The sequence below is a fragment of the Tursiops truncatus genome, chromosome X, assembly GCF_011762595.2.
Source record: "Tursiops truncatus isolate mTurTru1 chromosome X, mTurTru1.mat.Y, whole genome shotgun sequence".
Taxonomy (NCBI): Eukaryota; Metazoa; Chordata; class Mammalia; order Artiodactyla; family Delphinidae; genus Tursiops; species Tursiops truncatus.
In genome coordinates, this window is record NC_047055.1 from 41,917,667 (window position 1) to 41,939,009 (window position 21,343).

The 21,343-nt window shown below is 39.5% G+C and overlaps 1 protein-coding gene and 1 pseudogene across 3 annotated transcripts; both read right to left on the reverse strand.

Annotated features, from left to right (window-relative positions):
• Nucleotides 1-7,711: 7,711 nt before the first annotated feature.
• Nucleotides 7,712-9,946, reverse strand: TCEAL8 (transcription elongation factor A like 8). Of its 3 annotated transcripts, none has more exons than XM_033849476.2 (3): nt 9,794-9,909; nt 9,321-9,392; nt 7,712-8,707 (listed from the first exon to the last, which is right to left on the reverse strand). In XM_033849476.2, exon 3 carries the CDS (start codon nt 8,663-8,665, stop codon nt 8,312-8,314), a length of 354 nt encoding a protein of 117 aa, XP_033705367.1. In that variant the 5' UTR covers nt 8,666-8,707; nt 9,321-9,392; nt 9,794-9,909; the 3' UTR covers nt 7,712-8,311. The 3 variants fall into 3 exon arrangements, with proteins under 3 accessions (XP_033705367.1, XP_073655714.1, XP_033705368.1); XM_073799613.1 differs by having other exon boundaries at nt 9,782-9,800; XM_033849477.2 differs by lacking the exon at nt 9,321-9,392 and having other exon boundaries at nt 9,794-9,946.
• A 3,439-nt stretch (nt 9,947-13,385) lies between these two features.
• LOC101326558 (GMP reductase 1 pseudogene) lies at nt 13,386-17,092 on the reverse strand (annotated as a pseudogene).
• Between the last annotated feature and the right edge of the window lie 4,251 nt (nt 17,093-21,343).

Sequence of the window (21,343 nt, forward strand, 5' to 3'; positions counted from 1 at the left end):
ATAGGCCCTAGATAATTAAGATACATATCTAAGGAATAATTTCAATGAGCCCAGATTCGTGCATCTTCCCATGCATAGGAAAGTAAAATCTTTAACTTGAAATGTCTGGTTTTATTTTGTCTTGTTTTGTTGTGATTAGCAGTAATCTCTCGTTCCACTACATGTTTTCTGGGGGAGGGTCAGCAAAAACTCCTATATATCCTGGCTCCTCCCTTGCCTCTTCAGAACGGTTCCTCATAGCTATCTGAGAGGCTGTCTCTTGGGCTATAGTCCTCAGTAAGGTCCCCGAATAAAACATAGCTCACAAAGTTTAGGTTGTTTTTCTTTAGTCGACATACCTCATGCTTGAAGATAACTAAATTTGTCAATCTTGATTCTAGATTCTCATTCCGCCACCTTTTCTCCTGGAGAACTGACCAGATATCTCTGTCTTTTCCCCAACCACCACTACCACCAACTTTTTATTTTGAAAAAATTCAAACTTACAAAATATTTCAAGAATAGTAGAGTGAATGCCCATATACTCATTCCCTTCATCTAGATTAGACTCACCAATTAATATTTTCCAATTGCTTTCTCTCTCGTTATGTATTTTTCTATCTTTTTTTCAATGCTGAACTATTTTAAGTTAATCACAGCCCTTATAATACATCAACATTTTGTATCCTAACAACAAGAACAGTCTCCTAAACAACCACAATACAATGATCACATTCAGGAAATTTAGCATCAATATAATACTATTATCTAAACTATAGTCCTTAGTCAAACATTATATTTAGTTGTCATGTCTTTTAATCTGTTTTAATCTAGAACTGTGCTCTAGTCTTCTTTCAAGGCATTGACATTTTGGTGAGAATGTAAGACAACTGAAATTGTCAAACATTGCTGATATGAGTACCAAATGGTACAGGAAATTTGGAAAACTCTTCAGCGATTTCATATAAAATCAAACAGTTGCTACTTCTATGCCCCAGCAATTTTACTGCTGAGTATTTACCCAAGAGAAATAAGAACATATATGCACCAGAAACTTGCACAAGAATGTTCATAGCAGCTGATACTGGAATGGAATATTTACAAATGAAATATTTCCTGCCATATCAGCAAACAAAGGGTGTCACAGTCATCAACGATTTCAGCCCTCCAACGTGAGCCTGTGAGCCCTGAGGAAACTCAGGATTTGAAAACACAGGATACTGGCCCCAGAGAGCTGAGGTGCATATCAAAGGAATGATTTCAGTGAGCCCTGACTCTTGCACCTTCCCATACACAGAAAAGCACTAAATTCCTTAACTTGAGATATCTGGTTTTCTTTACAAAACTTCTATGTAACCTGATACCCCGCCTTGCCTCCTCGGAGCAGTTTCTCAGTTACCTGAAACTGTCTCCCCAGCTGCAGTCCTCATTTTGCCCCAAATAAAACTTAACTCACAACTTTCACGTTGTGCATTCTTTTAAGTCAACACAGCTTATAATAGATTAAAAATGGAAACAACTCATATGTCCAGAACATCTGAATAGAAAAACAAATTGTTGTATATTCACGCTATGGAATACCACCCAGCAATGATTTTAAAAGAATCAACTGCCAATACACACAACTATAAGGATGAATCCTAAAAAACATTATATCGAGTAAAATGAGTGACGTGCTAGACACAAAAGAGTACATGCTGTAGGATTCCATTTATCTGAGATTCTACAACAGATAAAAATAATATAAATTGATAGAAATAAGCCGAGTGAGTACTTGTGGGGGGAGGGGGACTGGGAAGAGGACAGGAAACTTTGGAGTAATGGAAATGTCCCATTTTACACTCAATAGTATACACTTAAGATCTGTGAATTTCACTGTATGCAAATTTTACCTCAATTTTTTAAAGTGTGTAAATCAGAATATAAGCATCATGAAGGCGGGAACTTTGTTTTGTTCACTGCTGAGTCTCAGGAACTAACGACGGGCCAGGGCACTTAGCAAGAGCTCAGTAAACATTGGGGAAAAAAGAAGCAGGCCTTGGAAATCATCTAAATCAATGGTATTCAAAGGCATAATGGAGATTTTGACTCTCAACTTTAAATAGTATAGGTATGTCTTGCATTTGAAACTTGATATTATTGATCCACTTCTTGCCTTACTAAGAATCCTTTTGATCACTTACAAAGGTTTTGAAATTAAAAAATGGTTATTACAGCAAAAGTTTCTCTGACTCTAACCCTTTACTTTTCCTGCTTTTTCATACGTTCTCCACTTTACATGGTGAGCCTCCAGGATTAAGGGATAAACTGGCTAAAAGTGATGAGTATGTGTCTATGTAGGGTTATACCCATATTGTTGGATAACGTTTATCTTAGTCCAAGTGGTCAGTATCAGCAGGCAGTTGAAAACAGAGTCTCAGGAGAAAAGTCTGAGATGGATAAATTGATTTTGGCTGACACATAGTTGGCAACCAGTAAGTATTTGTTGAATGAATAAATAAATGAAATTAAATTTGTGAGTCTCTAGCAAATTCAACTGAGTGTATATCCTTCCAATATTTTGCTATACCTGTACATTTTTAAAGCAGAATTAGGAATCATTTTCATAATGTTCTTTGAAATTTTTGTTTATTGCTATTTTATTTTTGAAAAATAAGATCATTTAAATGGGAGAATATTTAGAAAGTAATTATGAAATGCCACCTTGTGACCAAAGACAGGAATCCAGCACAAATTTAGCTGACAAGGGAGAGTGGCAAGGAGGTAGCATAGAGAGGGGAAGCCTCTCAGCCAGGACCCACAGAGTTCTGACACTTATGCCAGGTTCTCCTCAGAAGTAAGAGGGAACAGAAAGCAAATGAGGAACTGCAAGATCCAACAGCCCCTATTTCAGCTAAAGAGAAAGGAGGAACAGAATTATACTATTTTCACCTTCACGACTTTTTTTTCTAATTATAAAAACTGAACATGCTCATTGAAAATGTTAAAATTGGAAACAGAGAGAAGGATAAAGATGAAGTTATAAATTTCCTGTAATAACACCATCTAGAGATATTCACTTCAAATATTTTGATATTTATCCTTAACCTGTGCTTGTGTTTTGCAGCTGGCTTTTTCACAAAACAGTATGTAAGGAACAACTTTCCGTGTCAATGATATATTTCTAGATTATATTTTGTCATTCCTGACAGCAAGACTTTCCTCATGATTTCACATTTTCTGGCAACTAAATAAAATGGAAATGTGAAGGGAACTTTTTCTCATCCTACAATACAGAAATGGCACCAGAGTTCATATATGATGTAAATGTATATAGAATTCAATTATTTCTTTTATAATTCCAAATGAATGAAAGTTTTTCCATTTAGTTTATGTACTTTGTTTGTACTTTGTTTCTTTTAGGCAAGGGAGAAGGTTGGATGAAAGGAACGAGCACAGACTTTTGGGGTTCCTATTTGAGTATTATCTCAGCATTATCTGATGATAATGATGATGACAATGATAATGACAACACGGATGATAATGATGATCAAAGAGCTAACATTCTCTGAAAGCCATTATATGCCAGGAATTTCATAGTTTTCTGCATTATTTCCCACTACAGTCTTGTGGGTTATACTCATTTTACAGATGAATGAACCAATCTGGCCTCACACTTCTTATAAGCAAAGAATCCAATTCTAGCCAGTGTTTTCTGATTATACTGGGTCCACCCTTTCAGATGATGGATTTCCAAGGCTTCGCCAGTGATTGTTACAATCCTTCACAGTATGACACCTGTGCCCAACAGGAATCCATTGGTTATTCACTCAGTACTATCCCTTGATCATAATGGTGATGATGATGATAATTATGATGATAACAGCAATGATGGTAATGGAAAGGAAACTTTATTTTTGATCTAAGAGTTTTATGTCCGGACACCCCATGGGTCTCCAAGAAAAGATTTATGCAAGGTCACGTACTATAAGGGGAAGAGTCCAGATTGGAACTCAAATTTATCTGACTCTAAGGTCATATACATAACCACTTTGCCTTCCTAAACCCAAGAATGTGAATTTCATCTTCACCGTATTGCCCAACCAGAAAAAGTGGTAATGATTTCTCAGATGACAGACCTAAAGAGCAAGGGTCACAATGGCATTGCTTCCTCCACCATCAATGCCTGCAAAAGCATCTTTGTACCAATTCATAACTTGACTGCCATGGCCCCCAAGTTGTGGGCTAGAACTACAGTGCATGGGGTTGTTCAAACAGGAGGCGACACCCCTTTCCTCCTGAGCTGTAGGGTCACATGTCTTTGCAAGCTTCCTCTACCTGGGCTCTCTCCTCTACCTCTGGGTCTGGACTGATGCAGACATCAGAAGCACTGCATCAGGCCCACACAGAACTAAAGTCACTACAGAACCACCCGAACAGGCCCAGACACAACAGAGGCCCTTCTGGAAGTCTGAGCAAGGTGGGTGGGAGAGGCATGACAGAGATCTTGTCTAAGATCTATCCCCGTTTTCACCCCAATTGTTTTGGGAGCTATTTCACTGGACACTGAGAGAAGGGTCAGCCCTTCCTGCTTTAACTCCAAGTTACCTGATCAGATCCAGTTCAGGCAACTGCTTGGCCAAAGGCTATCAAAACCAACATCTTCAGTTAGTGAATTTTGAAGTCTTATCTTCTTCCCTTAAAAAGTTCCCATCCTTAGGTAGGCAAATTCCTAGGTATTTTATTCTTTTTGATGCGATGGTAAATGGGATTGTTTCTTTAATTTCTCTTTCTGATCTTTCATTGTTAGTGTATAGAAATGCAACAGATTTCTGTATATTAATTTTGTATCCTGCAACTTTACCAAATTCATTGATGAGCTCTAGTAGTTTTCTGGTAGCATCTTTAGGATTTTCTATGCATAGTACCATGTCATCTGCAAACAGTGACAGTTTTACTTCTTTTCCAATTTGGATTATTTTTATTTCTTTTTCTTCTCTGATTGCAATGGCTAGGACTTCCAAAACTACGTTGAATAAAGGTAGTGAGAGTGGACATCTTCGTCTCATTCCTGATATTAAAGGAAATGCTTTCAGCTTTTCACTGTTGAGTATGATATTAGCTGTAGGTTTTGTCATATATGGCCTTTATTATGTTGAGGTATGTATATATATGCAATGGAATATTACTCCATTAAAAAGAATGAAATAGGGCTTCCCTGGTGGCGCAGTGTTTGAGAGTCCGCCTGCTGATGCAGGGGCCACGGGTTCGTGCCCCGGTCCGGGAAGATCCCACATGCCGCGCGGAGCGGCTAGACCCATAAGCCATGGCCGCTGAGCCTGCGCGTCCGGAGCCTGTGCTCCGCAACGGGAGAGGCCACAACAGTGAGAGGCCTGTGTACTGCAGGAAAAAAAAAAAAAAAAAAAAAAAAGCCATTTGCAGCAATATGGATGGACATGGAGATTATCATACTAAGTGAAGTCAGACAGAGAAAGACAAATATATGATATTGTTTAAATGCGGAATCTAAAAACAAAGGAATTTATTTACAAACCAGACTCACAGACTTAGAGAATGAACTTATGGTTACCAGGGGGAAGGGTGGGGGGAAGGGACAGATTGAGAATTTGGGATTGACATGTACACACGGCTGTATTTAAAATAAAATGCCTTTCCATAAAAAAAATAAAGCTTTTCAAACAGTGAAAACAAAAGTTCCCATCAAGCCCCCTTGTGAAAGAAAAAGGGGGTAAAGGAAGTCTAGTGCTCTGACCTGCAATGGGGACAGTCCTTGTCCTCCAGGTATGTATGTCCAGGACAGCCTGGCCTTCAGCCTAGAAGAGTCTGGTGCCTGCTGCAGGCTGGAGCACAGAAACCAAAGTCAGACCACCCTGGAGAGGGATGTGCCTTGGGGGAGCCCTTCCACATCCTGCCCCAGTTCCAAACCTCAGTGCCAGCGCACTGGATTCATCCCATCTTATAATGCTGGCAAGTGAGTTCCTGGACCTTCATCTCACTCCAGCCTGACCAGCATCCATCAGGCTGCCATAACTTTGGAGAATGGGCTGGTGACATGAACACTCCCCCCAAATGGCATCACACAGTGAAAAAATTTTTAAAAAGCCAAAGAGGACAGGGATGGCTCATTGTTTTCTGAGCTGATCACAGGAGAACTTTAATATATTTTATTCATATTGGAAGGAGTGAATGCATGGCCAAACATTTTCTTGATGGTGCTCCGTCAAGAAAAATGCATCTTATATAGCTCCCCCCCTTGATTTTTTATCTTGTCTTTGTTAAAATGAATCTTTAAAATTTTATATATAAACCTGTCAACCTTTTCCTTTAAAAGTTCATACTTAAAAAGATAAATGCTGTTATAGGCTTCTACTTCCTGAATTTCAATTAAAGTTCACCAGTATTTTCTTCTAATTATTTTACTTTCATATTTGCAATAATGGAAAGCATACTGTATATACCAGTTGTCCTCATGCTTCAGTGTATAGCATCATCACCTGGAGGAGTTTGTTACCTGTTACTTCTACAGCCCACCTCCAGGCAGTAAGTCTTAGGTGGGGCCCAGAAATCAGTATTTTAAAGATGCTCCCCAGGTGATACTGATGCAGGTGATTATGCAAGGCTTTGATAAAACATTTGGAGTGCAATCCATTCCATGAACTGTTTCTTTCTGGAATTGCTTGTAATAATACTAGAAAAAAAAGACTTGTGTAAGATTATTGAGTCAATAGCAGAATTTGGACAAACCTACTGGCTCCTTAGCAATAATCAATCAAGAAGTCAATTAAATATTGAAACATGATGTGTTACAAGTAGGTGGCATATCAGGAGGAAAAGATAGTCTTTGATCTGTAAGGAAAATATAATTCCTAACATTTACATAGAAGCCATTCTATTTTAAGTGTATTTATGAAGTTTTTGCCTTTCCAAGTTTTTTTTTTTTTTCACGTATCAACTGGGGATGGGATGGGGTGAAGGGAACTGTTCCCTTAGATCTGTTTCCTGTACTGCTTTGTGCAATTTATGCATATTCTGAGTCTTCTGAACCAGTAGGGCAGGCCTGACAGGAGCCTTCAGGGAGAAATCATCCCATAAGAGAAAGAAGACAAAACCTCAGTTCTTAGACTTCGAGCGCAACTCTGACTATAGCATGACATCTTTTGCTCAAATTTGAACCCTGGTCCAACCCCCAAAATGGACTCATCATGTCTGACTCCTATGGAGGAAGTGTCCTGTGGCTGAAAATGGAAGGGGCTGTTTTACTAAAAACTCTGCTAAACACTGTGGCCCAAGCAATCCTGGAACAGTCCCCACCTCTGTTAAGCATCACTATAAAGCAGAGAGAAGCTTTAGAAGACAGAGTGGGGATTCAACGCACTGGGGACTCCAGGAAACTCAACGGGGCTTTGGCACTCAAGGACTCCACTGCACCACCAGCAGCAGGGCTAGCAGAGAGCAAAGGGCCCAGCAGAAAAGGCAGCAGTGCCCAGCAGGCCTGGCAGGACCCAGGGGAGCCCACCTCCCTGCCTATTGGACTTGTTCCTGAGCGCAGGTTGAGTCATGCCAGGACCCTCCCTCCCTCAAAACTGATGTTCTGTAGTGGGTTGGGGTTCTGTATGCATAGGTGGGAACAAGAGCCCACCAAGCACAGCTCAGAGTCACCTCATTTCTTCCCCACAGCAGCCCTGTGAGGCAAATGTTTTCCCATGAAAAGACTGAGTCTTAAGCAAGTATATCTGTAATAACTGCCAGTTTTATTCCTCTGGCTAAGAGATCCAGAAGTAATTTGAGGTTTACATTTTTTTAATAGTTCTTTCATCAAGAATTTAGGTCCCCCCATTGCCCTTATAAGCTGGTTGCAAATTATTTGATTGACTCTTAATTATAAAAAAAAACTTTAATTCTTTTTGTATGTGTGACGTGTTCATTAAAAAATACATATAAGCAAAAAGAAAAAAACTCACACCACACAGAAATAAGCAGTTAAATTTTTGATATATGTATGTATACACACGCACACACACACACACACACACAATTTGAGATTTTCTCCTACATATGTGAGCTGATACTAAATATGCTGTAACCTGTTATGTTTTACTTTACAATATGGAATGAACATATTTTCATGCATATGTGTGAAACTTCCCAATTGAAAAACAGACCTGGAGAATGTGTCAAAATACAAAATCCAGATGCTGGTAATAAGGACACTACGTACAACAAAACTCCACCACATGATTAAAAATAAAACAATAGTCAAAGATACATCAGAAAATGCTAACAGAAAGAAAGCAGGGGCCAGATTTTAACATCAGACCAAAAAAAAAAGAATTCAAGGCCTAAAGCACACAGGATAAGGACGGCTGCGTGAATGTCTTTGTTTCCAATGCATCATCACAAACTTATTTCTTACTCTTCTTATCTCTTCCCTAAGCCTTTCCAACTCATCTACTCCTCTTATCATTTCTTCTGGGTCCAAATGCCTAACCGGAGTGTCCTCTTTATATCCCTGACCAGGCTGAGTCAGCCCTCCTCTAAGGTTTCCTTCTGCTTCCTGGCTTTCACCTTCTTCAGACGGTTGAGGATTTCTTTCTGCCTCCTGTGGTACAGCTTCCATAGGGCGGTCTTCCTCAGCCTTTGGCATGTTCTGTGCTTTTCCTTCATTTTCTTCACAAGACTTTTGCATGTTGAGTATTTTTCTCTTATTTCCTTTTTGAATAAATTAACCCTGGAAAACAAGGAAACAAAACGACTAGATGCCAGGCAAATGGACCAGCAGTCAGAGCATGGGTTTCCATAGAGACTGGCCTCTTCACATTCAGGTCCCTAATTGTCAAAGTTTTCCAACTAGAGAAGACTAGATCCTCAGGCTCAGAACTCCCCTGGCCCCACCCCTTTCTCCCCCTCCCCTTTCTCCCCCTCCTGCTCCAGCTCCATCTTCTCGCTCCCGCTCCAGCCCACCATTTCCCAGCAGGCCCTGCTACAGGCCTCTCCTAGCACCGAAACGGGAGCAGCGCAGAAGCAATTAACCCCTCCCTTGCCTCGGGTCTCCCAACACTCCCGCCCTTTTGGGCTTTCCCAAGCCATTCCAACCTCCTGCCTCTCACCTGAGACCAGCTGGTCCAGTCTCTGGCCTCCCCTCCCCCTTCCACGTCTCTCCAGTCTCCTCCCCCCCCGCCCCCGCCCCATTTCCGTTGCAGGCTCTGCACAGGCCTCCGGCGCTTCAACCGGATGGAGAGAGGCGGCAGCGACCCGGGATGGGCTTTGGTGTCGTCCGGACTCACACCCCACCCCCCACAGCCACCCCCAGGGACCTGAGGCAATTCCACCTTTACACTGACCTGCAGGGATCCAGGGGATTTTCCTCCCTCTTCCCTCACTCGATTTGGGTCGCTCCCAAAAGACCAAGAGTCCTGCAGACAGGAGTGCTTGGTGAGCAGGTCAGTACCTGAATCACGGGTCCCTTTCACGATTCTAGGCCTTGTTCGTCTAAAGTTTCCCCACGTCCTCATCCTCTCCCTCCTTTTAAGGCAACCCCGCCCTCCTTCCCCCGTGCCCACCGGTTCCCTGCAAGCAGGGAGTGGGAGACAAGTTATTTCCAAATTGTTTCTATGTCTCTGTCTCGGGACCCTCAATTGGCTGCCCTTCTCCCTCTCCACCCCCACCCACCCCCAAACAGCCCCAAATTTCCTGCACAAAAATGAGAGTTTGGCGGAACCGTAGTGTTGGGAAAGCGGTACCGGCAACGCTTGGTTTGTGCTCTCTGACTCCTAGGCCCCAGGGTCCCGAAGGCAGCGCCCACCTTTATACTGACCTCAAAGGATCCGGGGCACTTTTCTCCTCCAGCAATAGGGAGCTGCTACAGGGAAACAGGCCCTGGACTATAAGGACTTCTGCACACGTCGACTCCTGGTCACGTGAGCGTTGCGTCATCAATGAGCTCGAGTCTTCGGTTACCCCTCCCATTTAACACTGCAGCCCGCCCCCTGCGTTCCCTCCACTTGATACTGTCAATCTTTTTTCGTATTTGCCAATCAGAGACAACAATACTGGTATCTTCTCCCAGCAGTTTCTACTCGTTTTTCTCGGGTTACCAGGGAGAATCAGCCTCTCGGGGTGAATCGACCATTTCTCCTTCTTTGGGGAATCATCTCTCTCTCCTGCTTCCAATTTCACCTCCACGCCTCCCCCAAGGTCCTCCAGTCCACCATTTCCCTTGGAGTCCTGTCTAGCATTAAAATGGGGGAAGGTGGTAGATGGGGGCGGGAGGGCGGCTAGAAAAGAATGTGGGAGTGAGGGTGTGGAATTCTTTACTAGTTCTCTTGAATAGTTTTCTGCTTTGTGTAATGTTTTAAACAATCAGCATACTTTTTAAAAATGATTTTTAGGAAAGAGATTCCACATAAGCAATATTTGGCACAATATGGAGGACAAATTAGTTACATGAATTTTTAAGACTTTGGAAAAGTTTTCTAATGGCTGCAAATGAAATGACAGTTTTCACAACATATTGATCTGTTAGAAAAGGTTTTTAAAATCTTATTAAAGCAGCGCCTTTAAAAACTGACCCCAGGGCTTCCCTGGTGGCGCAGTGGTTGAGAGTCCGCCTGCCGATGCAGGGGACACGGGTTCGTGCCCCCGTCCGTTAGATCCCACATGCCGCGGAGCGGCTGGGCCCGTGAGCCATGGCCGCTGAGCCTGCGTGTCCGGAGCCTGTGCTCCGCAACGGGAGAGGCCACAACAGTGAGAGGCCCGCGTACCACAAAAACAAAACAAAACAAAAAAAACCTGACCCCAAATTAATCTGTGGGAAGAGGCCCAGTTTTCCCTTGTGTAGCAATTTTATGTAAGTAATCCACTACTTTTTCTCTTTCTGGCTGAACTCAAGTTATCAAGTATTAGATGTCTGACCTTTTCATGAGGACTGCTGCATGGCTTCCGCTTGAGTTTTAAGTGGAGGCTTTAGGCACACTGCCTCTTCTCATGTCCTCTGTAGGATCCAGTGCCTTGCTAATCAGATGAGTCTATAAAGGAGTCAACTTTACTTTGGAACTCAAAAAAATGTGTTGGAAAATAACTCTCATACATCCTTGAAACACTCAGAAAGGAGAGAGTTCCCTCTATCTCACCATTTGGTGTGAGGCTTTTTAACAGGTGGAATTTTTGTTCTTGCATGCCACTCTTGAGATATTCTGATATCATTCACTTTGATCCATTAGAAAAGAGAACTATCAACATGCATAACTGTTTTGATCAGAAAGCAGAGAGGACATCATTGCAGTAAAAATATTAGTTAAAAGAGGAAATTGATATCCCCGCAACCCAGAATCCACTGGTACTTGGAGGTATGTTGGTGCTGGGAATGGCAGTCTGGCCAGTGGAGCCAGCTGGAGAGTCAGGGGAAGGAGGCAGAGAGGGGTCTCTTATCTAGGATGGTCACAGTGGGATGCGGTAGCCAAAAACAGAGCCCACCACAGAGAAAGCAGGGTTGGAAAAAGTATTTTTGTTGTCTTAATGTTTTATCATTTATATTTAAGCATGAAGAATTTATTCCACAGTTGATGGATATATTTCCTATTATTCGAGGGAGAGTTTTTAATATAAATATAGTTACTGAATTATAAAGATGTAACCATTAAGTACCACAAAATATTTCCATCCTTTCAGATGTTATATTTAACAGGGGATAACTGATATTTTTAAAAAATTATTATCATATAGAGAAATGGACTCTTTTTTGGGTGTACAGTTCTATGAAGTTTAAGAAATGTATAGATTTGTGGAACTACCACCACAATACAGGATACAGTTCAATCACCCCCCAAAAAACTTCCTCATGCCACCACTTTGCAGTCATACCTTACCCCCCTTTCCTGAACTCTTGGCAACCTCTGATCTATTCCCAACTCCTATCATTTGTCTTTTTCAGGATGTTACATAAATGAAATCTACAACATGTCACATTTAGAGACAGGCTTCCTTCACTCTGCATAATGCCCTGGAGATTCATCATTTAAGTTGTTTCATGCATTAATAGCTCATTCTTTTCTTTTTACTGAGTAGTATTCTGTTATATGGATGTTCCAGTTTATTTGTCCATGTACCCTCAGTAGGACATTTGTGGTGTTCTCAGTTTTGAGTAATAATGAAAAGAGTTGCTATAAACATTGCTTCAAACTGGACTACTAGGGTAACCTTTTCTCTGACCTATCTACCTTCAGGCCTCCCTCTCCGTCTTCAATTTACTTTGCACATTACCATCAAATTAAACTTCACTCTTTCTTATTTTCAACTTGTCATTCTCCTGTTCAAAGGCCCTGGCTGGCAACCCCACTATCTGTGAATTAAATCCTACTTTCCTCATCCTGACATTCAGTGTTAATCAGAATTGAGCCACACTTGTCATCTACTTCTCTGCCCCATCCAAAAGGAACTCTCATACACTATGCCCAAGTATGCCTTCTTCTCTCTGTCTTTGCATGATATGTTCTTCCACCTGATTGCACTCCTCTTCCTCCTAGATCCTGGTCCTGCTCATTCTTAGGGACCTAACCTTCATCACCCAGCCTCTAAAGCCACCTCAGCTGGAAGTGATCTCTACCCCGCCCTGCCCCATCAATGCTGCAGGTAGGGTCTGCACCCCTCATATTGCTCTTAGCAAATGTTGCCTTTTACCTTTCCCCTTTCCTGTGTGTTTGTGTTTGTGTTGGGTGGGGGTTATCTAACCAGGCAGATGTTCAAATGTGGGTTGATGGAGAGTGGGGGTCAGGCTCCAGCTCTCATGCTGCTTGAGTGGCTCTTGTGATTTTAAACAGTGCATCTCCCAGAAATCTCAGAGATTCAGAAGGAGCTGTATGCCAATTGGCTCACAGACGATCCTTCTTTCTGCTTGCACAAAAATTGGAGCAGAAGTTTCATTGTCCCCCTCCTCTGCTTATTCTACTTACAGATAGTCAGAACAACCTTAATACCATTTTTATGGAGCTACTGACAGAGGATATTGTCCTGTTTTCCTAAATAGTCATAAGAGAGAGATCAGTCAGCTCACTGGTTCACACCTTACCAAGAGCCAGATGGTACAGGCCTTTACCTTCATCCTCGTCCCTGAGCAATTTCAGTGCATCAATATAGCATTCAGCTGCCTTTGAAATCAAGTTAATCACAGTAGCTTTTTAAATGTAAGATTTTTGGAGACAAGAGCATTCTTGTCAATTAAAAACTATTTTTAAAAAGGAATGAAAAGAGGGCACAAATTGATTTAAACAATGAAGACATGAATTCTGGAGAGTAGACACCATGTACCTCTGACCCAATCAATATTCTGTTTTTATACACCAAGAGGGCACTGGGGATAGCTCCAAAGTCTAAAGCCTTTCAAGTGGTGTGAGGGGAGGAGAAAGGAGCTCTTATACAAGAATATGATATCCAGAATATTGTGTTTTATGTTCTCTTTCGAAGTCATTTCCTGAGGCTCTGTATTCAGCAACTCCTGCATATTTCTTATTGCTCTTTCAAAGCTCATCCCATAGAATAGCTTGAGAGGGCTATTTCTCTCCCTCACTTCTCTAGCACACTATCTATGGCTTGAAAACATCCCTCCCAGTATGGCAAAATCTGCTCCAGATCCAAAGGTTTGGCTGCTGTGCATGGACTCAAAGCAGTTGTCTTCTGAGATGATTTGCCCCTTTGGAGTGCAACGAGACCCAACGCATTTCGTCACTTTGCTCAACTGCGGGTAGTCCACTCATGTTCTGATGTAAATGGTACACATAGAGCCCAGGCTGATTTCCACTTAGACTGTAAGTCTCTGCTTCAGAAAGTAAACTCTTCTACCATCTCTCCTGTCACTACGTTCCCTGACATTTGGAAATTTGGCATGCGTAAGTTTCAGAAGTTCCACAAACTCTTCAGAATAGCCACTGGCCACATCCAAGCAAATGAACTTAACTTGAAGCACAACTTTTCATCTCTTCCAGATAATTCTGCCCACTTCCTGAACTCACAGCTAAATGCTGCACACATTGTGGATTATTGTGGCCAAGAGTTTCTAGTTATCCAGAGCATAATGCTTATGAATTGCTGTGAACCTGAAATGCTGTGTCATAACCACTGCCCTTTCATACGTCCCCATGGTGTCTGTGTTGACCACAGTAATAGGAATCCTTGAGTTGGTCTGCTTAGACTTTCTTACTATGTGACAGAATGCTTAAGATCCACCTCAGCTAGATTCTTGAGATTGCTTTGCTTAAGCCTTGAGGTTCGTATCTATGTAGAGCATATTGCTAGGTTGCGGAGAGGCACACTTCAGCTGTACTACAGCTTGGACCAGGCAACTTTTTCCTGTGGCAAAAGCAGAGTTGTTGGGGAGAGAGTGCTGTTGTTGCTGGCTAGGTGCTTTAAAATATTAAGTTTATAATGGAAAGAAAATCTTTGCTGACCTGTTGATTCTGACTTAGTTGCCTGCACTCTATTTACCCATCCTAACTCTTTCATCCAGTTTTGTTGACTTTCTGCTTTGTATCCCTTACTTATCTGTAAGTGCCATAGGACAAAAACCTTATCTGGTTCAACTTTGTAACCCCTCCAATGTTGAAAGTTCAAGTTGGTGGAAACGATTTAAATTTTCGCTAATATGGGAATGGTTAAATAAATTATCCACACTGTGGAAATTGTGCAGATATAAAAAGTAATGAAATAAAAAATGTGTAGTGACATCAAATTATATTGAAGTTATATTTTTGAGTGAAGAAAGTGGCAGAACAGTATTTAGAGAATACTGTCCCACGCACATACAAATAATGCATACATATATGTGTATGCAACTAGTTTATTAAGTAGTTCTAATTTTCTGGTATAAACAGGGAACAATTTTATTTTTTCCAGTAATTGCTGTCAACTATGGTCTGTCAAATCTTCTGTTTCTCACTGAATGATGAATTCGTTTAATGACATTTCAGTTTGTTTCCTCAACTATTCAATGACTTTCATTCATTAAGAGAGTTTTGTTTTGGGTTTTTGAAACTCAGTCTGGTTTATTTTTTAAACTTTTTGTTTTGAAATAATTTTAGTTCTAAAGAAGATAGTACAAAGCTTTTCTGTAAACCCTACATCTAGCTTAGCCTAATACCTGTGGTACATTTATAAAAACAAAGAAATTAACATTTGTGCAATACTATCTCTGACAGTGAGAAACCTGGTTCTCCTTTATGCATAATTTATTTACTTATTTATTTAACTCTAGTATATAGTTAAAGTAGTTTCAGAACTTCTGTCATGTACCCCTGTGAGAAACAAATTTCCCCACCAGAACATAGCATTTCTGTATAGTTCTTTTTGTCTTGACGGTTATAATATCCAGTCACTTTTTCAAAGCAGCTTAGGTCAGCTCTTTTTTTTCCCTACCCTTTTTATTGAAGTTATGGCATACATCTATAATATAGGAGATTCATTTGCAACAGTGTGCTTTCCGTCTAGGGCTCCCCTACATCTTGATTTGTATATTTTTTAATGGACATAGAGCAAAAGTCACCCTTTGTGGTGTGCAGTTCTGTGAAATTTGAAAACATTCATATAGTCATGTATCAACCACCACAGTACCATACTGAAGAGTTCTATCACTCTAAAATTTCCCTTGTGTGACCGCTTTGTAGTCAACTACTCCCCCCATCCTCACCCTTGAAGCCTCTTTTATATCTATATATATTAACCTCTACATAATGTCATATAAATGGAATCAGACAATACATATATTTTTGAGTATGGCTTCTTTCACTTAGCAAAATACATTTGAAATGCATACATGTTGTTGTGTGAATCAGAAATTTGTTCCTTTTAATTACTGTGTAGTATTCCATTGTACAGATGTATATTAATTTATTTTCAGATGTTAAAGCAACCGAACATTCCTGAGATAAATACCACTTTGTTGTAGTGTATGATGATTTTTATATGTTGCTGGATTCAATTTCCTATCATCTTGTTTAGTACTTTTGCATATATATTCATAACAGTTAGTGGTCTGTAGTTTTCTTGTGATGTCCTTGACCGGTTTTAGTATCAGGGTAATACAGGTCTTACGATGAGTTGGGAAGTGTTCCTTCCCCTTCTATTTATGGAAGAGTTTGCTAAGGATTTGTATTAATTCTTCTTTATATGCTTGGTAGAATTAATCAGCACAGTCATCTAGGCCTGGGCTTTTGGGGGGCAAATAATTATTTTTTATTATTATTTCAATTTCTTAACTTATTATTATATTGGTTTATTCAGATTATCGTTTTCTTTTTGAGTCAATTTTGATAGGAATTTGTCCATGTCATCTAAGTTATCTAATTCATTGACATACAGTTGTTCATAGTATTCCTTTTAATCATTTTTTTTCCTGAGAGGTCAATAGTAATGCCCCTCTTTCATTTCTTTCTTGCTTTCTTTCTTTTTTAAAATTTTATTCATTGTTTTTGGCTGCATTGGGTCTTCGTTGCTGCACGCGGGCTTTCTCTAGTTGCAGCGAGTGGGGGCTACTATTCATTGCAGTGCGCGGGCTTCTCATTGCAGTGGCTTCTCTTTTTGCAGAGCACAGGCTCTAGGCTCACGGGCTTCAGTAGTTGTACCACGCAGGCTCAGTAGTTGTGGCTTGCAGGCTCTAGGGCGCAGGCTCAATAGTTGTGGCACACGGGCTTAGTTGCCCCACGGCATGTGGGATCTTTGCGGACCAGGGCTCAAACCTGTGTCCCCTGCATTGGCAGGTGGATTCTTAACCACTGCACCACCAGGGAAGCCCACACTCTTTCATTTCTGGTTTAAGTAATTTGAGTCTTCTCTTTGTTTTTCTTAGTTAATCTAGCTAACGGTTTGTCAATTTTTTCGATGTTTTCCAAGAATAAACTTTGGGTTTAACTGATTTTTTCTCTTCTCCATTTCATTAATTTCAAATCTAATCTTTTCTGTTTCCTTATTTATGTTCACTTTATGTTTAGTTTGTTTTTCTTTTTCCAGTGTCTTAAGGTAGAAGTTTAAGTTATATATTTGGGATCTTCTTTTTTAATATAAATATTTACAGCTATATATTTCCTTTTAAGCACTGTTTTACCTGCATCCTATAAGTCTTGGATGTCATATCTTCATTTTCATTCACCTCATTGTGTTTTCTAATTTCCTTTTTAATTCCTTCTTTGACCCAGTGATTATTGAGGAAAGCATTTTAAAATTTCTATATATCTGTGTATATCCCAAATTTCTTTTTGATGTTGATTTCTCATTTTATTCTACTGTGGTCAGAGCATATACTTTTTATTATTTCTTTTTTTTTACATTTATTGAGATTTTTATGGCCTATCCTATATGGACTATCATGAGGAAGTTTCACTGTGCGTTTGAGGAGAATGTATATTCTGCTGTTGCTGGGTGGAGTGTTCTATAGATGTCTGTTAGGTCTAATTGGTTTATAGCATTTTTCAAGTCTTTGAATTTTCTTGTTGATCTTCTGCTTTGTTGTTCTATGCATTATTGAAAGTGGAATATTGAACTCTTTAACTATTATAGTTGAATTGTCTATTTTTCCCATCAGTTTTCATAGTTTTTGCTTCATGTACTTTTAGTCCTATTGTTAGTTCCATATATTTGTAATATTGTTTTATCTTCCTGACGGATTGACCATTTTATCATTATAAAATGTCACTCTTTACCTCTAGTAACCTTTTTTATTTTTAATTCTATTTTGTCTGATAATAGTATTGTTACTCCAGCTTTCTTATGGTTGCTGTTTTCATGATATACATATTTTTATCATTTTCCTTTCAATCTTTATATGTTTAAACCTAAAATATGCTTCTTGTAAACACCATACAGTTGGATCTTTTAAAAATCTAATCTGACAATCCCTGCCTTTTGTTTGAATTGTTTAATCCATTCATATTTAATGTTATTATTGATATGATTGAATTTATTTCTGCCAACTTTTTCTAAAAAAAAAATTTATTTATTTATTTATTTATTTGGCTGCATCGGATCTTAGTTGCAGCACACGGGATCCTTAGTTGTGGCATGTGGAATCTTTAGTTGTGGCATGCAAACTTTTAGTTGCAGCATGTGGGATCTAGTTCCCTGACCAGGGATGGTACCCGGGTCCCCTGCATCGGGAGTGCGGAGTCTTAGCCACTGGACCACCAGGGGAGTCCCTCTGTCAACTTACTTTTTGTCTGTCATATATCTCATGTGTTTTTTGTTCCTCTCTTCTTTTCCTCCATTTTTCTTACATTAATTAAATATATTCTAATGAAGGATTTTAATTTATTTAATGACTTTTTCATTATATCTTTTAGAGTTATTTCCTTTGTGGTTACCCTAGGACTTGACATATACATCTTAGTTTATTGGGTTCTATTTCAGTTTTATACTAACTTAATTCCAGTGAGATATAGAAACATCACTTCTATATATTTCTATTCCCTTTATCCACTTATTGTGGTATTGTTATACATGTTACAACAAAATGTTATAAAACCCATCCACTGTTACCATTATTACTTTACATAACTTTACGTCTCTTATGGAAAATGAAAGAAGGATAGCAAGTATATATTTATAGAATTTATTATGTTAACCTTTTCATTTATCACTTCTGGTTTTCTTCATTTCTTCCAGGGGATTTTAGTTACCCTCTGGATTTGTTTCCTTAGCCTATTGCAGCTTTGCTCCCACCCATCTCCTTTGTGTTTTTATTGGCAAATATATTTCTTTTCTCTGTTATAAGGCCAATAATACATTATATATATACTGTTTTAACCAGTTGAGAGAAGGAAGGGGAAATAAATATACATTTGAACTGTGTTTTATAATTACATAATTAACTTTATATGTGCTTTTTTTCCCCAGTGGATTCAAATTACTGTCTGGGGTCATTTGCTTTCAGAAGTAGAGAACTTCCTTTAGTATATCTTGTAAGGTGGGTCTGCTAGTGAAAGGTTCTCTCATTTTTTTGTTTTTCTGGGAATGTCTTTATTTTGTGTTCACTTTTGAAAGATAGCTTTGGTGAATACAGGATTCTTGGTTGACTTTTTGTATCTTTGAACAGTTTGAATATGCTCTCCCACTTCCTTCTGGCCTCTATTGTTTTGGTGATAAATTAGCTGTTGATCTTATTGGAGTTCTCTTATAAGTCAGGAGTCATTTTTTTTCTTGCTGCTTTCAACATTTTCTCCTTGTCTTTGACTTTCAGCATAGTAAGAATGGCTTTCAGCATTCTTACTATGTTGTGTCTGTTTGTCAGTCTCTTGCGTTTATCCTGTTTGAAATCACTGAGCTTCCTGGATATGTAGATGAATGTTTTTCATCAAATTTGGGAAGTTTTCGGACATCATTTCTTTGTATCTTTTTCCTGCTCCTTTCACTCTCTTTTCTCTCCTTTTGGTATTCTCATTATGTGTATGTTGGTGCAATTAATGGTGTCCCACATATCTTTGAGACTCTGTTCATTTTTCATGATTTTTTCTTTTTTTAAATTAATTTTTATTGAAGTATAGTTGCTTTACAATGTTGTGTTAGTTTCTACTGTACAGCCAAGTGAATCAGCTATATGTATACATATATCCCCTCTTTTTTGGATTTCCTTCCCATTTAGGTCACCACAGTCATTACTTTTTTCTCTTTCTTATTCAGATTACATAAAATCTATGAATCTTAGAGTTCACTAATTCTCAAATCTACTGTTGAGCTCCTCTAGTGAATTTTTCATTTCAATCTTTCTATTTTTCAGAATTTCCACTTGTTTCTTTTTATAATATCTATCTATTGATTGATTGTTTTTCTATTTGATATAATAGTGTCATCATACCTGCCTTTACTTCTTTAATCATAGGGTTTTTTTCATTCTTTGAACATATTGGCCATGTTGGAGTATTTGTTAAATTCTACATCTGGTTACTCTCACAAGCAGTTTCTGTTGCCTGCTTTGCTCCCCACATGTGGGTCATATTTTTCTGTTTCTCTACATGTCTTGCAATTTTTTCAGATAATATATTTTAGCAACTCTGAGTACTGATCCTCTCTCTCTGGGGCTTATTTTTGTTGTTATTTGCTTGTTTTTTTAGTGACTGGCTGAATTATTTCAATCATGTCCATTTCCTCCCTGCTATATGATGCCTCTATGTTGATCCTCAGAGTGTACAGTATTGGTATGCCCATAGTCACTCTGGGATGACAGTGGTTTTGGCAGTCCTCTCTTTACTGACTCCTTACCTGAACATACTTGAATGGTTGATTGCTTTATTGTTTTTGACAATACACGGGGGCATAAGTTGCTCCACAGATTCATGGGATTAAATTTGGGCTCCTTTTCAGATACAGTTTTTGAGGTCATTGTTTGACATTTGTTTGGACTCCAAGAAGACTCTACTTAGCTGTCTATTTTCCTAATTCTCTAGTAGACTAGCTGGCCTAACATTTAGCTTATATCTCTAATGAATCTACTGACCTCCTCTTAATTGTTATTCACTACAACCTCCTTATTCACTACATTCCTATCATTGGAATGATGAGAACTCATAAATTGTCAGTCGTAAAGCTTTGCATTTCTTCCCTGTCCTCTTTCCCTTTGAGGTATGAAGGAGACTTTTGTAGAGATGGAAATAAAACTCCATAGCCTAAAAATGTAAAGAATTTCTCCTTTTCAGCTACAAACTAAGACTGACCAGATAATTTTGAGTTTAAAGTAGAAGAGTTGAACCCTTCTCTCAGAGTTCAGTGAAGTAGCGTCCAGAGCAATAGTGATGGGGATGCAGTTGGACAGTAACCCCAAACAACCTTGCTCAGACTCCCAGAAGGGCCTTGGTTGTGCCTGGGCCTGTTTTAGTGGTTTTGTGGTGAATTCAGTTCTGTATCTGCCTGATGCCTTGCTTCTGATGTTTGATTCAGCCCAGTCCCAGAAGTACAGGAGACAGCAGGCAAGGGAGCTTACAAAGGCATGTGGTCCTCCAACTCAGGAGAAAACAGGTGTTACCACCTGTTTGAATACCCTCATGTGTTGTAGGCACAGCATCTGATTTGGGTACTAAGGCAGTCAAGCTGTGAACTGGCATTAAATGCCTTTTTAAGGCATTAATGGTGGAGGAAGCAATGCCACTGTGAGCCTTGCTTTTTAGGTCTGTCATCTGAAGAACCATTACCACTATTCGGACATCCTAAAGGATTGGCTGGGCAATAAGGTGAAGATAAAATTCAAATCCTTAGGTTCCAATCTAGGCTCTTCCCCTTACAGGTATGTAACCTTGTATAAATCACATACACTCTTTGAGCCTCCGTTTAGTCACCTATATTGAAGGCACAATAACACCTCTCTCAAAATTGCCTGTCAGAATTAAAAGAGCTAGAA

Coding starts and splice junctions, on each gene's coding strand:
- TCEAL8 (XM_033849477.2), bottom strand. CDS start 8,665: ATGCAAAAGTCTTGTGAAGAAAATGAAGGAAAAGCACAGAACATGCCA.